The sequence below is a fragment of the Callospermophilus lateralis genome, chromosome 18 (assembly GCF_048772815.1).
Source record: "Callospermophilus lateralis isolate mCalLat2 chromosome 18, mCalLat2.hap1, whole genome shotgun sequence".
NCBI classification, from domain to species: Eukaryota; Metazoa; Chordata; class Mammalia; order Rodentia; family Sciuridae; genus Callospermophilus; species Callospermophilus lateralis.
In genome coordinates, this window is record NC_135322.1 from 39,124,602 (window position 1) to 39,145,546 (window position 20,945).

Genomic DNA, 20,945 nt, shown 5'->3' on the forward strand with positions numbered 1-20,945 from the left:
CTTGGCTAAAGTCACTCACCCAGCAAGAGGCAGAACCCAAACTTGAATATGGGTCACCTACCTCTCACTCACGGCTCTTCTTACTGTGGGATACGAGTTGTTCTCACTGACACCGTAGCCCCGAGTGTATATTTTCAAGCACCCATGAAATCCACTTCCATTATGTAAATTGGAATATTTATTTAAAACACAGGAAAGTGCAGCATTGCCAGAAGCTTCCGTGCATTTGGGCACACGTACACATGAGAGAGAAACAGAAAATCAAAGAATTCGCCTTTAGTTCCTTCCTTCGGTAAATCCCAACGTGGGTGGGTGGGCTGGGGCCACTGTTACTGCGACAGCAGCCTCCGAATGTCAGAATTGAATGATCGAGTCACCCAGAACAAAACGAAGACAGCACTTCTAGCATAAGCAGACTTGGCCAGCAAATAGAGATGTTCTGGTAAATCCGATTTTCTGGTTTATAGAAAGTGACTCCATGGAATATTATACAGTAGTAAGGATCAATGCACTAGATGTACATGGAAAAGATGGGTGAGCTGCCAAAGTAGGAGAAAAGTGAAGAAAGTTTCAGTACAGTTCAATTGGCATAAATTAGAAACACATCCTCAAAGCTGCGCCCCACACTTCATCACCCACAGGAATGAAAATCATAAAATAGTATATAAGTAAAATGAACAAGAAAAGGTCTCACTCAAGCAAGGATAACCACTGGTTCAGAATTAAAATAGTGGGGTAGCATAACTCTATGACAGAGGCTCATATTTTATTTGATTTAAAATACATCAATCAAAAGAACTTTTCTTCCTAAACCTAAAGCGAGTATAAAATGTACAGATATTTCAAATACCCTCAAAACCACTTTCTGGTGGATATACTTTTCCCTTCCTTCCATTTAATAAATATAGATGGAATGCTTTCCATGAGCCAAGCATCATGAACACAGAATAATGCAGAATTGAAAATATATATATCTTTTATTTATTGAGCTCCTATTAAATGCTGAATCTGTTCAAGATATGTTACTTAGGTTGCAATTAATTCTCATAACATGATAACAATTATTATTTCCCCCTTTTTTATTAATTTTTAGATTTATTTATGACAGCGGAATGCATTACAATCCATATCTCTGCTTGTATACAAAGTATATTCACACCAATTCGTGTCTTTATACATGTACTTTGGATAATAATTTATCCACCACATTCCACCATCATTCCCCTTTTAAAAGTGCAAAACCTAAGGCTAACAGAGGTCAGCAGTGTTATCCAAAGACTCAGCTAGAATGCGACAAGGCTAGAGTTCAGACTCAAATCCCCCTGACCACAAAGCTCAGACTTTTTCCCAGGGAACCATATGGAGATAGTCTGGTGTCAGTCAAGGTGGGAGTGGACAGAGACATACACTATCCCAAAGTTGTTTTCATGAATGTCAACTAGGACTGTAAGTTCCCTGAGGGTTCAGATTAGCTCCCAGGGCTCCGTAGAGCGGCAGGGCTCAGTATCATGATGTTGTCACATTCTCATTAAATGCATTTAAAAAATGGTTATTAATAGCACTAAAAATAGAAGTACAGTTCGCAGGCTGAACTTTCTGGTGAATAGTTTTCTAAATAAGACTAATTTATTGTATGAATCTTTTTAAATATAGACCAGAAATTTGTGTAAACGGCCACGGATATCAGCAATTAATTGGTACCATGTGATATTTAAAAAAAAAACAAAAAACGTACCAACATGTGTCAGGAAAGTCCTCACTCACTGCCCACAGTTGGAGAGCACCTGGCTTCGTCTACTTAAAATAGAAGGGTTTGAATCCATGGCCACACCCAGCTTCTGAATCATCTCATCATTATGATCATCATCACCATCACATGACTACCATGATAACTATTGTTGCTGCACCATCTATTAAGTATATTCTATATGCCAAACCCTTTGCTCAGCATTTTACATGCATCATCTCATTAACAACCTGAAGAGTTAATGTCACTATTTATCCTATTTTACTGGTGAGCAAAATAAGCCCCAGAGCAATTAAACTACTTACCTAAGATCACATAGGTAAGTAAGCAAATATAACTGTGTATTAGTCAGAATGGGCTAGGACTTGCTGCAAGAACAAATATCTCCCAAATCTCCATGGCTTATCTTTGCTGCAGGTCTATCTTCAAGGCAATTGTTCTCCATGTAATGGCTCAGAGAACTAATGGCTCCACCAAGTCAACGCAAGGATGATTATCACATGCTTTGTCTTGAACCTGTTCTCAGATCTTACAAGACATGTGCATTGACCAAACTCCACAATTTCAAAATAGTTGTATTTGTTCATTCTTTATTTTACAAAATTCCCATTTGTTATGAATTTAGTGCTTGTGAAAGTCCTATGAGGTTGGTAGGAACACCTTCATTTCACAGGTGAGGAAACTGGGATTCAGCAAGGTTAAGTAGATCACTCAAGAGCCCATGAGGCCAAGATCATCTATAAGCAGAGATGAAACGTACCCAAGGCAAAAATTTCTCATGCCAAGAGAATAAAAGGTGGGAGCCACCCCCCTTCCTCGTCCTGGCAGCCCAATTCCTAGAGGGAGTAGGCAAGAGAAATTTCAACCCTTACAGAGTCCATGCTCTTAAACACTTATAAAAGCTTTAAGATCCAGACAAAATCCAGACCTAAGTGCAGAGGTTACTGGAGTTGGGATTTTATGGCCAGATGTAAATCCATCTTCTCTAAGACCTGCTCCAGTTCCCTGGTGCCTCACTTGAAATATTTCATGTGTGCTGAATGGATTTGTTGGCTCCCCATGCCTTCGTAAATTATGAAGTCCAGATTTCCTAGGGCCTGCATCCAGCAAGGGTCGCTCAAACTGCCCCCACTCCGTGCTTGGAATGGGAGACTGCCTACGTTTTATTCTTGGAGATGGTCCTTATTTACTCTTTTTCAAGGGTTGACAAATCACCACCCGCCATTTTGGATTGGGGGAGGGTTCTGCTGAGCTCCTAGCAGGTCCCCTATCCTTCAGTGCCCACATTTGTACCACCACCTCCACCCTTTTATAGTCCCACCTGATGGGTTCAGACACAAAGACACTGGACCCAAAATTGGATCAATTAGACTCTCTCTGAAATATGACATTTATTAAAAGGAATAAAGTTATGGGAGGCCAAGTCTTAATGGCAGACCCCTGGTAAGAAAGGGCCTCTTGCTGAGACCTCTGGATCTGGCTTCCAAGGCAGGATGTCTAACTTGCCTTCCAACACACTGTCCTTTCATCTGGCCATTTCATGTCACTAAAGCGAGCCAGCAACCACTGGAGCTGCAACCAAAGAACCTGACAAGGGTCTCTGCCAACTCGGCTCCATCAACACAGAGACGCATGGTTTTTATCTCCCCCCCTGCCCGTGACCTGTTTTCTGTATTATTCTTTCCCCAAACTTTGCAGCTGCACCTACTTTCTTGTGGAGTCCCCAGGGAAGCTGGGTCACGGGACAGACGAGTCAGAAGCCGAGAGTGTGTGCCTGGGCAGGAGTCGTAATTCTGGAAGGCACCCTGTCTGTCTGTCTGTCTGCATGGTGATGCATGGGGCTCTGTGTGAGCCGCTGCTCTTCAGCTCCTGGGGGACGGCCCCAGAACCTGTCCCACTCTCCCCGACGCCTTCGCAGGCTCCAGATGTCCATCCCTCGGCACCTAATACCTGGGTCTCACTCTGAGGCTTTGTATGTATAGTTCTCTCTCCTCCTGGGATGCCCCTCTCCTCTGATTAGAAACCCAGCTAGTTCAGGGTAGCCATACCACCTCTGGATCCTCTGCACACATCGGTGAGGCCGAATTTGTCAGGATTAGTTATTCCCTTTGCCCTTTATGTCTCTCCCTTCATTCCACTTAATGTGTTGTATTATGGTGATGATCGAGTGTCTTTGTCTCCCATTGGACCACTTGTTCCTTAAATGCCTCCCTCTTCATAGAATTAATGCTGCCAAATTAGCCACCATATACCTCTGTACAGAGAGGACCTCTGGGTTTTTGCGTTTGTGTTTTTGTTTTAGCCTATCCTAAAACAGGAGATGGCCGGGTACGGTGGTGCACACCTGTCATCCCAGCTGCTCAGGAGGCTGAGGCAGGAGGATCACGAGTTCAAAGCCAGCCTCAGCAAAAGTGAGGTGCTAAGCAACTCAGTGAGACCCTGTCTCCAAATAAAATACAAAAAAAAAAAAAAAATAGGGCTGGGGATGTGGCTCAGTGGTCGAGTGTCCCTGAGTTCAAACCCCAGTACCCACTAAGAATAAATAAACAAAACAGGAGATGTGGCCTCATGGTGGGAGGTGGGGGAAGAGTCTGGGAAGAATCAGTTATTAAATGCTACCCTGTGAGCATACGTGACCTTGCACATAACTATAGGGAAAGGTGAGATAGAGTGGGAGACCAGGAAGTGTCAGCTGTAAAGGAGAGTAAAGAAGAAAAGAAGGTCCGCCTCAGCAGATCCTTCCTTTTTCTTTGGCCAGCTTCTGTGTGTGCATAAATCCTTTTGAACATGATCTTCCATCAAGAACATCTATCAAGGCGCTGGGGATATAGCCTAGTTGGCAGAGTGCTTGCCTTGCATGCACAAGGCCCTGGGTTCAATCTCCAGCACCCCCCCACACACACACACACAAAATATCCTTTGACCTTTAAGAGACAAAAAGCTCCATACTGGGTGTCAAAAGAGAGTTATCTCTGAGAATGTTAGAAACCTGTACAAGTACATTCTTCAGTAAAAAAGGAAACAATCGTGTGATCCTCCTTACCACACACAATAATGAAGCTTTGTGAGTCATTACAAGGGACTGGGGACAGTGCTGTATCCTTCACACGATAACTTAGTAAATTGTCAGAAGAAACCTGTGTGGTAGGCTTCTTATTCCTATGTTTCTGATGGAGAAATTGAAAAATTTAGGGCAAGCAACTTGTTGAAGATAACATAGCTAGTCAGTGGTCAGGCACCTCTACATCATGCTATTGTGTAATGAGTACCCACACCCAGGATCCCACCATGGTGTGTGTGTGTGTGTGTGTGAGAGAGAGAGAGAGAGAGAGTGCACTTGTATATATAGCTTATATTTATAAGGCTTGTATTAACATAGGAAATTTCTGGAAAGCAGCCAAGAAACTGTTAGGCCTCCATGCCTCGGGGAGTGGGGATGAAATAATCAGATGACTTATTTGTCTCTTTGCACCCCCTCCACCCTGTCTCAGGCACTCACTTGGCTGTAAGTAATAGAAAACCAAATTAACAGCGGCTCCTCGGCAGGCGGACACCAGGGCTACCTCTGGGCCGTGATCTTGGTCCTGCGCCCAGCGACTCCCTTTCTCTGCCTAGCTCTTTTCTCCATGGAATGTGTTTAACCCACTCTTCGTGGTCCACCTGGGTACCTGCCTCTTCTCCCTCTTTTTCTGTACAATGCCAGTTCAGTGAGGACAGGGACTTTGCTTTCTTTATGGCCATTTCCTGAGACCCTGCCCAGGACACAGTAAGAGCACAGTGAACCTTTGGTGAAAGAACAGGTGGACCAATGGATGAGCACGGCCGATTCGGGCACGTCCAAGTTCTGAAGAAGGGAGGGAGCGATGGCACCACCGCCTCTGTCCTCTCATACCGTGAAGTCACATCCTCTCCCTGAATCCCACTGGTAGATTTCCCCTGAGTCTCATTGGCCAGAATAGGGTCAGACGGCATGCTCCTGGCCTAGCCCCGAGAGCTAGAGAGCCAGGAGGGGCCTCCAGAGCCCTGAGTGGCCACTCCAGGCAATGTTAGCTATTCTCAGCAAGGACACAGGGCATCTCCTGCAGGCAGTTTGGATTTCTACCAAGTGCATGCTCAATAGAGATTTTTTTTCTCAATAGAGATGTCTGAACCCACTCCAGTCTTGCTCAGAATCTCAGAGGGTAGGACTGAGTATCTGTTTTTTTGTTGTTGTTGTTTTTTAAGGAAAAAAAATCTAATCCACCATTAATGGTTTAAAAAAAAAAAAAGGAATTTTCCAGAAAGGTAACAGAAGGCCAGGCATGGTGGTGCACCTTGGTAATCCCAGCCACTCAGCAGGCTGAGGCAGGAGGATTGCAAGTGAGAGGCCAGCCTCTGCAATTCAGTGAGCCCCTAAGCAACTTAGTGAGACCCTATCTCAAAATAACGAAAAGGGCTGGGGGTGTGGCTCAGTGGTAGAGCGCCTCTTGGGTCAATCCTCAGTATCATCCTCCCCCCACCAAAAAAAAAAAAAAAAAACCCTAACAGTAGCTGAAGGGTTTGAGAGTACTGGAATAACACCTGCAATCTGTCATCCGTACACCTAGAAACCTGAAAGGTCTTTGTAGGATATTGATCTCAATGCCTCCATTTGGCAGATGGGCAAACTGAGGGTCCCTGATGGAAGGAGCATTGTCCAAAGCTTCCCAGGCAGTCATTGGCAAAGCCAAGGTAGATTCCATCTTTCAAACCAGTTCTCCGCTGCCTTCAACCCCTGGCCCCCTTAATCCCCACCATCCCATGTGTAGAGCCAAGGGCAGGACCCTCCCATCGCTCACATTTAACTGTTACAGAAAAACAGGCGAGTATCCGTTTTCCCTGTCTCCTTTAACTGCATCATCTAGAGTCATAAATTAGTCCCAACACCAAAAGATGCCCTAATCCCCACACACTTCTCCATATCACGGTGGTGTTTATAATGTGAAAGGAGTTTTTGTGGTTCACATCTACTCTCAGGCTCCCCTCTCTGTGTGTATAAATTTACATGTCATAATTATCATTGCAGGTTCCCCTCTGCTCGGCCCCTGCCCTCAAACCTAAGAGCGACACGGGAAATGGTTTATGTTCTCTGGACGACACTGACAGTCTAATCCCGCTCTTGTATTTCAAGCTATCTTTATCAACTCCATGTTCTCCCGACCATGAGATAGACATTTCCCCCAAAGCCTCCATCTCTGCAGATTCACAACAGTGGGTGCCTGGAGCAAACCCACCCCCTCTCTGCGAGACCCCTGGTCCGAGGTGGCAGGGCTCAATAATGCAGGCAAGGGGACCCTGTGTGTGAGTTCACGCTGTTAATGGAATCCCTGGTCCTTAGGGCAGTGTCCACATGCTGTGTGAGCACTACTGACTCTCTCTCTCTCTCTCTCTCTCTCTGGAACTCCAGGTGAAGCAAACCCAAACCACAAGAAAGCAGGGACACATGGAGATCTTCACACAGAACAAATGCAAAAAGCAAGGTGCCCCCTTCCCAGAGATGGGCAGAGCACTGGGCCTATCACCTAAATCCTGTTCATAACTCCAAGGTCAAATCTTTCTTAAGCCCCTTACTTTTTTTTTTTTTTTTTCAAAAGGTACTAAAGCCTACGAGGACCAGGCAGGAATTCAGACACCCAAAGCCTCCTGGGCTGTCTCCATTGCCAATCAGTCACACATGACCCGAGCCAGTGGCTTGACCCTTCTGCACGTCTGTTGCTCGTCTGTGAAAAGAGGTTGAGAATCTTGCCCTATTTGATCCCCAGAGTGACAGGGATGGTCCAAGAGAGTAGGTTATGAAAGCGTTGGATATGTGGCTAATCATGTGAGTGGATTTGAAGTTACTGAGAGTACAGCCTGGCTCTATGTCCTTCTCCACCCCCATCAACCAGTATGTATGAGAGATGCGTTTGTCATTTGGACATTACATGACGGCACTGGTCATAGTTGAAGGCAGATGTGCAAAACATCAGCTGAGCATCCAAAGGTGCCGGGGTCAAGGAGACCAACATGTCACTATGTGGCTTCCCCCTTTTGTATAAATATTTGTGTAGACATAAAAGATTAGGGGACGCCAACCCCGTAATATACAAGGAACACAGCACCATGCATCAACTATCTATTAGGCGAGGTCCTTATTTCTCAAAACTAATCATCTCAGCGATTAAATATTTAATCTGAAATCTGTGATTTTCCCAAGACTTTGGAGCTTACTGTTTGAGCTCAGACCCTAGACTGTCAATACGAGTTCTGTTACACCAGGCGAGTGGATCTCTCTTAAGCTCCAACTTCCATAAAAAGAAACAAATGATATCTACTTTTCAAGTAGATAATAGAGCTAAATTGTAAGGTCTTTGGGGGGGTGGAGATTTTTATTGGGACAAACAGAAACCTCCAACCTTCCACTCAGTGCCCTTTGATAATAAATGCTTGCTAAATGCTTTGGGAAGGAATGAATGAAAGGTCTTATAAAATTGCATCATCTCATACTTAGAAACTTTTTGAGTATTCGGTAAACATCAAGCCTCTTTTTCAAATTACTAGGGAGCTACACAAGTGATTCCAGAGTGATTTGAAAGTATTTAATTTGCTAGAATGCACTCTAAATTTTAGAGAGCAATCATCCAATTTTGTCCAGAGATGTATCCTTGCCTCCTAGAACCAAGCTTGGCATTCAGTAGACACTTCCTGTATCTGTTGAATGAAGGACAAGCGTCTTTCTTCTCAGCCAGACTATGTGCTCCAAGCAGAGAAAGGCCAGAACCCTGGGTTTTTTTTTTTTTTTTTGGTTCTTAGAACTGACTTGGACGAGAGGTGCAAAAAGCCATTCAAGCATTTACCCCAGCCCAGGACCCTCAGGGGCGTAAGATTGCATAGAATCTGCACGGAGCTCGATGGCCCCATCCCAGAGCTTTGACTCTGAAGCCACAGAAACTTCTATCACCCCTGAAACTCTGTTTGCAGTCAGAATGTCAGCAGAAAATGGCAGCAGAAAATATTCGCTGTGAAATCCCGTGACCTCTGTCACGATGAAAAATGTCATGGAAAGGGATTTTTCTTATAAAACAGCGGCATGCAAAAGTCATCAGTGCCGGCGAGCTCCAAGATAGATGAAGAAAACAAGAGAAGCTGATCCGCTAGCTCGGGTTTTATGAATAGACTCTCTCGCCACCCACTCATTTTCGAGATCCTCTTGAGATCTTTTCTTTACGGCAGGTTATGAATCATCTTCATGAGATCTTTAAATGGATGATCAATACTATATTTTCCCATAAAATGTTTGGTTTGAAATCCGATTTTAAGTGCATTAGAGTTTTTGTGCACCGAATGGGTGAATGCCATAATAAATCGTCATCAAATATGAAAGAAATATAGCATAGATTAATTGCCGTATTTATTTATGAGTCTATAAAATACCTTGTGAGAGTCCTGGCACATTTTTGGGATACCAATTTGAACCTTCAGGAAAGTTAAAAGCATTAAAAGAGACTGGGAAGAGATTTATTATCAGAATGTTTTTAATTGCAGACCCAAGCGGACTTGTAGGTATTAGAATAGCTATGCCCTTAATGGCCATGTCTTGTGTCTCTGTCTCTGTCTCTGTCTCTCTCTCTCTCTCTCTCTGCCTCTCTCTCTTTCTCTCTCTCAAAATGATATACTCCCCATATTTTTATTGATTTTTGAAGATTTGTCATAAATTCACCTTGGCCAACATGTGGCACCACAAATGGTTCCAGCTTCCCCAAAGTAGTGGGCCCCAGGTGGCACAGAGGAGAAGACTCCCAGCCAATTCTAATGCTCAGCTTTAAGAGCAAAAGCGAATACTGGGTGCATGCCACTGATAGGATGGCAATGTGTACAGTATGAAGCTGCTCATGGTTTAATTGCAGTTTTCGTGTCTATGCAGTGAAACAATTTAGGCTGAAGAATGATAAAGCAGCCGGGCACGGTGGCACACGCCTGAAATCCCAGCAGCTCAGGAGGCTGAGGCAGGAGGATTTCAAGTTCAAAGCCAGACTCAGCAACAGCGAGGCACTGGGCAACTCAGTGAGACCCTGTCTCTAAATAAAAAACAAAATAGGGCTGGGGATGGGGTTCAGTGGTCAAGTGCCCCTGAGTTCAATTCTTAGTGCCAAAAAGTAAAAATAAAAAAATAAAAAAAAAAAAGACGTGAATCTTTCAAACTGCTTGTTAGCTTCAGGGAGAGGTTTATATGCAAAACACCCCATCCCTACTTAGTTGGAGCTCCCAGTGCTGTGGTTCTCTTTCTCATTTGTCTGGGCCATGATTCTGCTCCCTGAGTGTACATTCAAGATCCCAGGCCCTGTCACCAAGGGGAAGAAGAATGTGGGCATCTTCTCTCCATGAGTCCCTACATGCTACCCCGTTAAGGTCTTTATTACTTATAAATATTTCTTTCTCAACAACTTTGGCTTCCAAACCGGTTCCCTGGTTTTCAAATCTATACATCTGTTGTTTACTTTAGAGCCTCAAATTCCTTGAAAACACATCAGATGCCTTGAGCTTATCATTAATAAGATGCCGTCATTCCCAAGATAAAAATAATCCAGAATTGCTACACAGAAAAACTGCTCTGAAATTGAGAAGTTCAGGCAGTAACACCCCGCCATACACACTGATGCAAAGAAAGAAAGAAAGATAAGAAAAACAAAAGGTTTTTAAAAAGAGTTTTTCCTGAAAATAATCAGTAATCAAAACCTATTACATTTTTTTAAGTCTGTGTAGCTATACAGCCAATATCTCAGCTGGATTTTTTTTTCCAAAGAGGTTTTTTCTTGTTTTTATTTATATATTTCTTTATTTTGCAGGGAGGGTTGCTGTTTTTATTTTTGATAGACCTACCAGTCACAGCTGGATCTGCTTGCTGTGTGCCATTTGAGTGAATGATCGACATCAAATTTCTAAAACCCCCCAAATTATTACATAAGCTCTTTCATAATACAGATTGATAGGAAAGCATGCAGAAGGGACTCTGCACTCATTTCCTCACAACTGCATCTCTTCAGATATTTTCTCTGCTAAACGACCCAGTGTCCTCACGAGGCACTAAACGTGAATTCACACCATTCCCTCGGAGCTCGCCACACCTCCTGGCTGTGGCTGGCTGGGTATGTGCTTGAAATATGGTCTTGGGGAAAGACACACACCACCACCACCCCCAGCCAGGAGATCTGGAATCTGGTCCTTTCTCTGTCACCTGCTGCTTGGCTCCATGATGGTCCTGGTCTTGCTTCTCACCTCCCCAATATTCTTATCCTGAACCTTTAATCAGATAAAGCCCGGGAGTTTAGGAGAGCTACCCAGACTTGATACAATGCAATGGAATTTCGCCATTTTGAACAAGCTATTCATTTTTCACTCTGAGCTCAGGTGCAACGCTGACAAGCCTGGTTCTCTGCATACAGCCTCATTGTAGACTTTATCTCAAAGAAGTTAATTCTTTCTTGCTATTTGCCACCTTGCTGACAAGCAACATCAACACCCTCATCTGGGAATTATTGCCTTTTTATTTTCCCCTCCTGATGCCAGAGTAGCTGCTGACAATCTGTACTCAGGCAAGGCAGGGACTGCTGCCTCTCACAATCAGATGCCGAGCACACCACTTCCGTCAAAACAATTAGTGTTCATTTCGGCTTTACTTGGGGAGACCTGCGGTGACTGATCAGTATAAATTATGGATGCATCTGTCCAGATGCACTTGTTCATTCATGCATAGATTTGAGGAAAATTCATTCTTCCCAGTTCAAAAACAGTCGGTTAAAAAAATTTCCATACTTAAAAAATATAACTTAGCACATTTTCAACTATGTTATTATGCCCATCTACTCACTCATTTCAGCTGTGATTCGAGACATTTCCAGTTTGCTATTTTCCCTTCTGTAAAATCTGTTGTCTTTGGAAATCATTTGGAAATTGTGAACATTTTTAAACACCCCCCCCCCGACCAAAAAATGCAATATGATGTATTTTTCCTTTTTTTTTGGAAGTACCTGCCTTCAAACTCATTGTCAAACACACATCCTTAACTCTGCTGCTCAGGAACTTCAGTGCATTTACCACAAAGCAATATGAACTTCAAATAAACAATGTGGATCAGTACTCTCTGTGGTCCAGGTAGGCCTTTGTTTGCTTTGTTTCCTATTAGTTTTAATGAGCAGCTAGAGAACCTATCAGACATGTTGCACAAAACAACAAAAGAATCTATATCATTTGTTCAAAATACATTCAGTGGGATGACTCCCTTGAATAGAACTGGGGGGGGGGTGTCTGTATTTGATGGGTTTATTTACTTGCTTCAATAAAATTCTGTGTGCACACCTATACAATTGGGGATTTTCCCGTAAACTAAATTAATCAGCACCCGAACAAAGCAATGAAAATCCACCATGAGAGAGAAGCCCGGAGCACGGGGCTACAGAGGTAAGGGCCTGGGAAGAGACAGGGAGACAGAGGAAAAACCAATTCCACAGCACTGTTCCTGAATCAGACTCCTTTACACCTGAGGTTTCTGCCACACACAGGTTGATGTTGGCTTAACCTACTGGCTTGGCTTTTGTTATGCAGGTCCCAAAATAACAGGAATTCTAGGCACATCTCATAATAACCATTTTTTAGGAAATCCCACTAAAAACTCAAGATGGTAACAATCAAATGTCATCAATACAAGGGAGCTTTACTGTGCGTGCAGCCTCTGCCTGGGAAGGACATATTAAATCCGGGTCTCCCCAAAGGCAGAAACATGGGAGGGGGGACGGGGCAGGGCTTTCTCCTTGGGAAACATTATGATAGAAGACACCAAAATCATAAAGCAACTTTGAAGACAATAGATGAGGTACCTTCACATAAAACATGCTCTTTTTTTTTCCATTTCCACAGAAGAAAAAAAAATGCTGACGTCTCCTCATAGTTGTACTGTTTATTTTATTTTGCCACAGTTTTTTGTCTTCTTTTCTTCAAAAAAAAAAAAAAAAATCTTCTTGCCTTTCTCTAATCCTAAAGCAAAGACAGGGGGTAAGCCTTGCACACAGCATTGATACCACCGAGGTCTTATAAATCAGCTGAAAATCAATAAATCCTATATGGTAGTCTCTGCTTTGCAACCATATTGCCAAGGGACAGGGCTAATGCTTTTTCTCCCCCACCATCCCCATTTTCCTGTCATAAAAAAAAAAAAAAAAATCTGCTTAGGAACGAATGGGCAATAAAAGTTGCTGAGTAAGTATTTCGACTATCTAATTTTATTACTTTCCAATTGACATACCTTCCCTCTGGAAATGTTTGCAATTAATTAATTAGTAGTAATCTTCCCCAAGAGACTAATTTAATGAATACTCTTTAATACTTACTTTAAAGAAAAAAAGAAAAAGAAAAAGCTTAGATGTATCCAAACTGCAATGGGTGGGTCGGTGACTCCAAAGTGCATTTTGAAAAATCAAGGGATCTATTTATTACTGTGATTTTTATCGCTAAGTCAGTCTACCCATGACTATAATTCTTTTTCTAACTAGGAGTTTCCCGGGGTTGAAAGCAAGGTTTCTCCAGGGTAACAGCATTCCGCAGTCGCGGCTGGGATTGTCAGTATTTAGAATGGCGCTTGTTCTCGTGTTAATAATCTCTTAGAGTCGTCTGCGGTCTGTGGGTTCTTTAAGCTTCTTGAGAGTTCTGCAGAATCTGGGGAAGAAAAGAGTGGAGCTGTGTAGCCAGAGCTGTCATTCTAAGGAGGTCACCGGCCCTGGGGCCTACCAGTCCCCTCTGCAAGGTGCCAAAGGCAAGTTAGCGGTGACAGACTTCCCGGCCAGGGACCCAGACCTGACTGCTACTGGGCTTCCTCCACCTGGCCGGAACCCAGCTCGGCTCCTGTCCTCTGGGCCACACGGTCTTGGGTTTCAATTAGAAAATAAAACTGAGCCCTTGAACCACCCCCCACGACTCCTGGGGGAGCTGCAGAGAGGGACAGCCTTGTGTAAAGTGGAAAGGGCGCGGTGACCCCCTGGAGAGAAAGGGAAAGCTTTCTGAGGTTTCTGGGCTTGCAAACTCCACCTGACCCCACGACGCCTAGGGCTTTCCCTGGCCAGATTGGCGGTCCCTTGTCGCCCCTAGATGCCGTGGGTTAGAGCCCTCTGAAAGGCGTCTCGGAGTCTGGGGTCTGAGACATCAGAAGTGCCAACCGTTGATTGAAATTGGCCGCCCCCGGTGCCGGGGCCAGCCCTGGCGGACGAAGCCCCCTTCCCGGCACCAGCGCACCCCCACCTCCACCAGGCCCCTCAGTGTCCTTTGACGAGGACCCCTGGGAGGGGAGCCCGGGTTACGCCGCTGGCCCAGCCCTGCGTCCGGGCGGAGCGCAGGGAATAGGCCTCCCGCCCGGAGCTCTCCACTGCGGCTCGCCAGCGCCACCCCCAGCGGAGCTCAGCGGCTGCAGCCCGGCCCCGACGCCTTCCTCCTGCTTCCCGGATCCCCCGCGGACCCAGCGGGCGGAGTGTGCCAGGCAACCTAGCCTCTCCGTCCGAGGAGGATTTGCCTAGCGCCACGGGCCCCAGTCTGCAGTTGCCAAGGGTCAGACTTGGCGCTTTTCCAGGCGGAAACCGACAGGGACCAGAACTTTGTCCTGGAGGGGGCACTATTCGGCGTATTCGAGGGTCAAGCGGCGGCAAAGAAGCCCCAGGGTCAGGGCTCTGGCAAAGCGGAATTAGCCAGAGTCCTGGGGAGACTGAGGAGGGAGCCGGATCCCCAGGACAAGGATGGAGGGTCCCGTGGGGTCCACCAACGCTGCCCGGATCCGCTTCCACGAGCGCCGGGCTGGTGGTGCAACAAACTTTCCTGCAGCGGAGAGGCGGAGGAGCCGGGCTGGGGGCTTCTCCCCCGAGCCTGGGCTCTCCTCCACCTGCCGGTGCTCAGCCTCCGCCCAGCCTTCACCCACTCCAGCTCCCTCCCCCTCCCCGCGCGCCTCTGTTCACTCAGACTCCTCATCCCTCTTCTCTCCCCTCCTCCTCCTCCCTCTTGCCTCTCTCCCCCACTTTTCTCTAGTCTCTTCTTTTGTATTCTCTCCTCCCTCGCCGCCCCGGTTGCCTCTCGCCTCCTCCGGGCCGCAGGGGAGGAGGTGTGCGCGCTGCGCCCGGGGCCTGCGCGGCGCAGAGGGAGGCGTTTCTCCTACTTCTCCCGGGTAATTTGGAGAGATTCTCTGTGTGTGTGCGCGCGCGTGAGCTTGCGGCAAAAAGGGGTAGGATCTAGCGCCGAGCAGAGAGGGTCAGGGTCTTTGACGTTCCTCGCCGACTGCACAAATCTCCCGGAGCAAGAGTGAGCGTGGGTGAGAGTGCGTGCGCGCGCGCGCACGGGCTGGCTGCGCTTAGTACGCCTGGTGGCCCGGGGCCCCGGGGCCCGGGGTCCGGTCTAGCAGCCCGGGATTACCGTGACGTCACATTGAGCCTCTGGTCACCCAGGACTGGGACACCTCGGGAGCCTCACAGCCCGGCGCCGCGCCGCACCTTGCCACCGAGCGCCCTTGGGAACCTGCGCCTTCTTCCCTCCCCTGCCCATCCATGGGCCCTTCTGTCTTCTGGACCCTACGGGCTGGAGGGGCGCCTTCCGGAGCGCAGGGCTCGGCAGCTGGGCTGCCCTCGGCTCTGCCTCCAGTCGCTCCAAGCGGGCGAAGGAACCGGCGCTGGGCACTCGCAGCGGTGTAAGGAAACCAGACGCCACAAGGCTAGGGGCACCGAACCGCGGGGCTGAGAAGGGAACTCCTAAGGGAAGAGGGAGACAGGACAGGGACAGCCGCTATGTCCTTCCCGCACTTCGGACACCCTTACGGCGGCGCTTCCCAGGTAAGTAGTGCATTCATGGGGAATGGGAGGCAGCCTGGGTGGAGGGGGTGACCGCCTGGTGCGCGCCTACCCCTGAGCTCTCTGCTCTCCGTGTCCCCGGGGAAGACGGAGGGAGCAAGGCCCGGGTAGTGTGTCACAGCTTCCTCTAAAACCCCAGTCCCTGACTGAGAACGTTCCATTCCCAAGTGCATGCTGGAAAACCCTGTGACCTGGAAACGTGGGCACCCCGACCACGCGCTCAGCGAGGTGGGTGGGATCTCAGAGATCTCCCAGTCAGGCCTCCTTTCTTTACAGATGTGTGAGGTGGCCAGAGGACGTTCGGGGGGGGGGGGGGGGGGGGGGAAGAGGACTTCCAGTACAGAGCACTGCCCATCTCGCCATATTGTTGCTCATTTGTTGACCTCTATTCTTATCCTGCTCTTTCCTTGGGCTGATCCAAGTTTTCTGCCTCTGGATCCCTCAATTTTCCAGACCAAATGTGGTGGGGGAGGAGAGGGCATGTTGCTGCGCAGCAACAAGAGTCTCATGGGAAAATCCCACCACTGTTACTCAGTTTCTCCCCAGAGTGCCTGGAATACTTTCCTGAGATTTGGTACCAGCTTGACCTTTGACCTGCTGTGTGATCTTGGACAAGTCTATTACTCTCTTGGGTCCTCCATTCCCTATCTATAAAACAGGAGTTGGGGTGATAGGTTGAGATGGTCTCTAAGGCTAACTTCTAGCTCTATCTTTGCAGAGATGGGGGTGAGAGCAGAGGTTTGGTCTCTAAATGCGGTTTCTGACCTTCGCATTTCCCCAGTCCCCTGGGACTCTGGAACCATAGTAATGGCATAGGGACATCTATAAGAGGAGTTTGAATGAGTTGCCCCTGGGAAAATTCCCGTCCCAGCAGCCAGCAGAACCGGGGCATTTAGTTAAAGTGGAAGGAAGGAGTGACCTGGCAGTTCCCTGCTTCCCTCTGGCTCCAGGGAGTTGGGGGGTCTCTGACCTCCAGTGACCTCTTTCTCATTCTTGTAGTTCCTGGTGTCTGCAAGTTCCAGCGCCACTTGCTGCGAAGCTGCTCCACGTTCAGTCTCAGAGGTGGCCTCCAGCTCCACCCCAGCACCCGCTCTTTGCTGCACACCTTATGAGAGCCGGCTGCTGGGCAGCGCCCGGCCTGAGCTGGGTGCTGCCTTGGGCATCTACGGGGCCCCCTATGCTGCTGCCCAGAGCTACCCTGGCTACCTGCCCTATGGACCGGAGCCACCCCCACTGTATGGGGCACTGGTGAGTCGAGTGGGGACTGGGACTGGCTTGCTGGGACATGCAGGCACTGGGGGCATGTGCAGCAGAGACAGGTGAAATCCAGAGTGACCTCTCCAGGGAGAATCTAGGAGGGACCCAGAGCCCTAAGGAAGGGAAATGGTTAGGATTGTGTATGAGGAGAAAATAGACCTTCAGAGCACCTCAGAATTTACAGAGGGTTTACATACTCTTCAGAAAGCATTGGTAGTTCTGTTACCTCTGTGACGTAGGTAAGCCATCCACATTCTCCACTCACAGATGAGGAAGTTGAGACTGAAGCCACAAAGGTGCAGAGGCTCAGGAATAGCTCTGGAAGAAGACTAAAGTTGGGAAGCAGCCCCACTGGGGTGTAAGGGCGGTAAGAACAGCGGCTAGTATTTACCAACATGGTCTTCTTCTGCTATCACCATTTCCGTTTCACCAGGGAGAAACCGAGGCAGAGTGGTCAAACCCTGTGTCCAAGGTTGCACAGCCAGGCACATGGTGGGAGTCCTTGACCTCAGCTGCCTGCCCCTCCCCACACTGAGTCCTCCATTCTCTTTTCCTTTCCAGAATCCACAGTATGAATTTAAGGAGGCTGCGGGGAATTTTACACCCAGCTTGGCCCAACCAGGAGCCTATTATCCCTATGAGCCGACTCTGGGGCAGTACCAGTATGACCGGTGAGGAGTGGGCAAATGGCTGGCTCCCTCCTGCCAGAAAGGGAGGTGGGGTGGGAGGAAGAAGGGAAAGGGAGGGGCAGAATCACACTTCCAGGTGACCCATGCCCCCTGTCCGAAGCCCCTTGTTCCCAGGCTAGAGATTGAGCTGGGCTCTCCCTGCAGGTTCGGTGGGGTAGAGCTGGGCGGTGCTGGACGCAGAAAGAACGCCACCCGGGAGACCACCAGCACGCTCAAGGCCTGGCTCAACGAGCACCGCAAGAACCCCTACCCCACCAAGGGCGAGAAGATCATGCTGGCCATCATCACCAAGATGACCCTCACCCAGGTGTCCACCTGGTTCGCCAACGCACGCCGGCGACTCAAGAAGGAGAACAAGATGACTTGGGCGCCCAAGAACAAAAGCGGGGAGGAAAGAAAGGCAGAGACCAGAGCAGAGGAGTCACTGGGCTACCTAAACAGTGACCCCAAAGGTACCCAAATGCCCATCAGCCACCTGCTAGATTTCACAAGCCATCCAGCAGTTTGGGGCAGATTTTCTTTGAAGGCATTCATCCCCTGCACTCACCCCAGGGCCTTTGCCCATGCACATCACTCCTCCTGGAATTCCCTGCAGAAACAGCTGAGTCTCTACTTGAAACTGTCAAGCCCCCCAAAAGCGTTACCTCCGCATCCAAGCCCCCGTGCAGCTTCCCAGTTATGCTCTGTCACACCAGCCTGCTTTCTTTCTTTGGCCATTTATCACTCTAAGAACATGCACACACTCAACACCCCTCTAGAAAGCCAACTCTACCAGAAGAGGCCTTACCACTGTGTCCCCTAAATACCCAACACCTAGATGAAGCCTGGCACATAGTTGGCCCTCAGCAAACATTGGCTGAATTAAACAATGTAACGGCAGCCACCTGTGGATGCTAAAGTTGGATGAAAAGAGTCCTTTGCCTTCTTTTTACTATTGAGATCCAGACTCGCGGTGGCTTTCCCTTGGCTTCTCAGGGAGGCCAGTCTTCCAAGGGGCGGTGGGTGGGGACAAGCCTGGAGCAAGAATTGTTTCCCTAGGGCGGGTCAGCAGCAGTGGGGGGGGGCAGGGTGAGGGCTGGCTTAGCAGGGTGGTGAATTACAGAGAACACCCTGAGTGCGGGGTGAGCTGTGCGTCTTGCTAAAAGCTTCTCTGGGCTGGGCACTCCCGCGGATTTCCCCTGGGCCCTGGGCTTTTCTCACTTGCTCTTGATTTGATTTCCTGCAGACGTTACTGCTAGCCAGGAGGCGCAGGGTCTCCCTCTGAGTGACCTGGAAGACCTGGAGGAAGAGGAGGACGAGGAGGAAGCCGAAGAGGAGGAGGCAGTGGGTACTGCGGTGGACAGGCTGGCGGGCTTCCAGAAAGGCGCGCAGTCACTGTCCGCGACCTGCGCCGCAGCTCGGCAGGGCCGGGTGGAGAGCAGGGAGGGCGGCCTGGCGGCGCCCCGCTTCTCCTTCAGTGAGCCCCGCGGGTCGGGAGAAGCTGACTTCATTGCGGCGGAGCCCGGGGGGCCCACGATGATCATGCACTACCCATGCGCAGAGAAACCGCGCATCTGGTCTTTGGCACACACCGCAGCAGCCAGCGCGGTGGAAGGTGCATCCTCAACGCGGCCCAGGCCAAAGAGTCCTGAGTGCCATATGCTTCCCGGACAGTCTCTAGGCTCCGCCCGGCGACCCACTTGCGAAGAGTCTTCCCTCATAGCCAAAGCCTTTGGAAACTCCACGTTTACCCTTCAGGGGCTGCCGCTGAACTGTGCGCCCTGCCCGAGGCGGAGGGAGCCTTCAGTGCAGTGCCAGTACCCTTCCGGAGCAGAAGGTAGTGGGTCCCCAATGGCGCTGGGAGCGCCTACCCAAAAGACACCCACCCACCACCCTGCCCAGCCAAGCTCAGGTTCAGATTTGGCAGGAGATTGTCCCATAGCTCCCCCTTCAAATGGATGCTTCGAGATGAAAGTTCTAGTCTTTCATTATAAAGCCAGATAATAGTAATAAGAGAAATTGACCTGGGATCCATATAGAAAGCTGGAAAGTTGGACAACCTGTGAATTCATGGTCCAGGGTTCTTCCAAATGCACTAGGTGTGCTTTGCCACACTTGTCTGGCACAAGGGGCTTTCAGCTGGTCTCCTGTTGTGCTGGTACCCAGGGCTGGACAGGCACCAGAGATTTCTGAGACTTCTGAAAAGGTGAGCCAGAGACATTCTATAGGTTTAAGGTCACTGCTTAAGTACAGCCGCAGCCCTCTCAGTGGCCACTAAAATCCCTAAGGATATAGACATGCCCCTGCATTCGTGTAACTGAGATTGGTGCTGTCCCTGGAGAGGACTCACCTGCAAAGTCTCATTTCCAAGCAGGGTTAGACTGCCAATTGGTGTTGCCCATTTCCAGTTGGTTTATTCTGTGTGCTAAGGACCTGGTGGAAGGGAATTTCACCCCACGAAGGGACCTTCCCCAGCACTAGGCAACTTTTAGCAATTACTGTCAGAGTGTGCTCTTCATAGTAATTTCTCCCAGGATTAGCCACTGGTTTAGAAACTTGGGTTACATTGTTATTTGAATATATACATGGAGAGTCCAAGCAATACCTCTGGCGAGCATATTGCCTCTAGACTTGTGCTTCTCTTTGGACCAGACACAGCTGACTTCGGATTTCCTAAGAATCAGCACCAAGTGGTCTTTGGGTTTTAATCAACCTTTCCTTTCTCAGCAGGTTAGCGCAATGGCTGCGATTTGCAGAAGAATCTTGGACATGGGCCCACTTTTTGAACTCACCTCTGCTCTAAGAAACTGCCAGACCTTGACAGGGACCAGGAGCTCTCACTTTGCCTAAGAGACAAACACACGGAAACCTTCCTGTAGCAGCCAACCTTGCACGCAGAGCCCGGTGGCAGGACAGATGTACACCTACCCAGATCCAGCGGAGGAGGAGGTGTCAGGGCACCTTGAGGAAGGCCAGGGAAGCCAGGGAGTCTGCCTCTCTTCTCTGGATGCAGGGCCTGGACGGTGCATTCTCCTGCTCACTCCTGCCCCTCACCCCGCTCACTCACTTTGTAGCTTTATGGCTGAGCTGGCCCCTAAGGACCACTTGCGTCTTCTCCCCTTCCCCTCTCCTTGTGTCCTTAAAAATAATCAAGCTGAACCTAAGCTGTGCAGCCTATCTGTGCCAGGGGTGCCCAGAAAGGTCAGGGTGGAGGGAGGGGTGGGTCACAGCCAGGAGCTCTGGGGACAGGGCAGCAAGGGGTGAAATGGACAAGGCCACCCTCCATGGAACCCAGGGCGCCTGGGGTGTAGCAGACCCCAAGTTTTTCCACCAAGCAGCTGAGCCAGGCTGAGGCCCGCCTTGGTCGGCGGCGGGTGTGGGAGGTGGCAATGGGGGGCAGGT

General features: G+C 48.7%; 1 protein-coding gene across 1 annotated transcript; it reads left to right on the forward strand.

Moving 5' to 3' along the window:
* Positions 1 to 15,505: 15,505 nt before the first annotated feature.
* Irx6 (iroquois homeobox 6) lies at positions 15,506 to 20,350 on the forward strand. The gene is made up of 6 exons (XM_076839364.2): positions 15,506 to 15,600; positions 16,618 to 16,866; positions 17,437 to 17,546; positions 17,709 to 18,016; positions 18,790 to 19,380; positions 20,271 to 20,350. Exons 1-6 carry the CDS (start codon positions 15,556 to 15,558, stop codon positions 20,276 to 20,278), a joined length of 1,311 nt encoding a protein of 436 aa, XP_076695479.2. The 5' UTR covers positions 15,506 to 15,555; the 3' UTR covers positions 20,279 to 20,350.
* The last annotated feature ends 595 nt before the right edge of the window (positions 20,351 to 20,945 follow it).